The sequence below is a fragment of the Physeter macrocephalus genome, chromosome 18, assembly GCF_002837175.3.
Source record: "Physeter macrocephalus isolate SW-GA chromosome 18, ASM283717v5, whole genome shotgun sequence".
In the NCBI taxonomy this organism is placed as follows: Eukaryota; Metazoa; Chordata; class Mammalia; order Artiodactyla; family Physeteridae; genus Physeter; species Physeter macrocephalus.
Genome location: NC_041231.1, coordinates 84,766,699 through 84,768,302, shown reverse-complemented (window position 1 = coordinate 84,768,302; position 1,604 = coordinate 84,766,699). Strand labels below are relative to the sequence as shown.

The 1,604-nt window shown below is 59.5% G+C and overlaps 1 protein-coding gene across 1 annotated transcript in view; it reads right to left on the bottom strand.

Annotated features, from left to right (window-relative positions):
* TNXB (tenascin XB) overlaps window positions 1–1,604 on the bottom strand; it is a 76,722-nt gene that overhangs the window by 49,633 nt on the left and 25,485 nt on the right. The window contains exon 12 of the mRNA XM_055079501.1: window positions 319–678. Coding sequence (XP_054935476.1) covers window positions 319–678 — 360 coding nt within the window. The remainder of the gene's footprint in view (window positions 1–318; window positions 679–1,604) is intronic.

Here is a 1,604-nt window from a genome sequence, read left to right as displayed (position 1 = left end):
TGTCCTTGGGTCTCCTCCCAAGCCTTGGCCCCAGCTCCGGGCCCTGGAGTCAGTTCAGAGAAGCCCGTCCTTGGGGCTGGGTGGTCCTGCTCAGCTGACATCTCATAAACACGCCTGGAGCCTCCGGGGTCAGCTGTGGGGGACCAGGGCAGCCACCAGCATGGCTCACAGAGGCCCTTCTCTGCCCAGGGGGACACACTGGTCCTCAGGGAGCCTGGAGGACGCACAAAGGGCACCATGGCTCAGCCTCGAGTAGAGGGGCCTCCTGCACCCCACTCACCCATCACCTGAGAGAGGGTGATCCTCCCACGAGGTCCCACCCTGGGGCTTCCACCGTCCACTCACTTGTCACCCCGATGACAGAGACGGGGCCCACGCGCTGGCTGTCATGGAAGCCGTACAGGTTCATCTTGTACTTGTGGTCTGGCTCCAGGACCGAGATGGTGACCCCGTCCTGGTGCCCTGGCACCCTCACAGCCTTGGGCTGCCCATCCCTGTCTCTGTACTGGATGGTGAAAGAGTCGAAGTGGCCCTGGGGGACAGTCCAGGAGAGGCTCAGCGAATCCGGGGAGGATCCTGTCACCATCAGCTCCCCCAGGAGGGGCTCCTCGCGGGGCTCTGGTGCCTCTGTGCTGGGCGCTGTGGGGCTGGGGGTCTCGTCCACGCCTTCCTGCGGGGCTGAGAGAAGAGATTAGGCTTTACAGGTGATGTGCTTTGTGGTGATGTTAATCGTGACAATAAAGTACATTTGGCAAATATACTCTTCAAGCTGTCAGCTTAGGGGTTCCTGTAGTCTTTGTATTAGCCATTCAGTAACTCATCAAAGGAGACAGGGCTGAGACAGGCCCCTAAACCTCGTCAGTGCTGGACGACTGCACTGTGGGGGTAGGGGGCCGCCTCTCACGTCTGAGAAAGGAGACGAGATGGGAAGAGAGGGAACTCTGAGGGATGCTTCTCTGCTGTGTTCATGGACAGTGCTGACCACAGGAGAGTGAGGGGGCAGTAAGGCTTCTTCCCACTGTGTTCCTCCCTTTCAGCTCCTGCCCCTCCCCAGGGCTTTCCAGCTTCCCCCACCCCACTGACCAGGACAGGAAATGGGATGTGCTCCGCTAAGGCTTCCCAGGGCAACCCTGCCCCTCCCTCCACTTCAGACGAGAGTGGGAGTGGGGGCGTGGGCGGGGGAGATGCTGCGGATGGCGCTGGGGGCTGTGGAGGGCCGTGCTCTTCCCTGGCCTGGGCTAGAGTCACAGCCCCGAGGCATCTGCCCACCGTCTGCAGCAGCTAGGTCTTTGCTGAGGCTCCATGGGGCGGGGAGACTGGCACTTCTGTCACAGGTGACAGGAGACTGTCACCTTCTGGGACCCACTCCACGGTCCATGGGGGATTGCTAAGGAAACAGGAGATTGAGGAGGCAGCAGGCAAGAAAGATAACCCAGGCAAGGATGGGGAAGGTGGGGAGGTGAGGAGAGGAAAAGAATACTGGGAAGCGAGAGGGTCAGGGAGAAATAGTAGCTCACTCTTCAATAGCATTTTTTTTTTTTTTTTTTTTTTTTTTTTTGCGGTACGTGGGCCTCTCACTGTTGTGGCCTCTCCCGTTGTGGAGC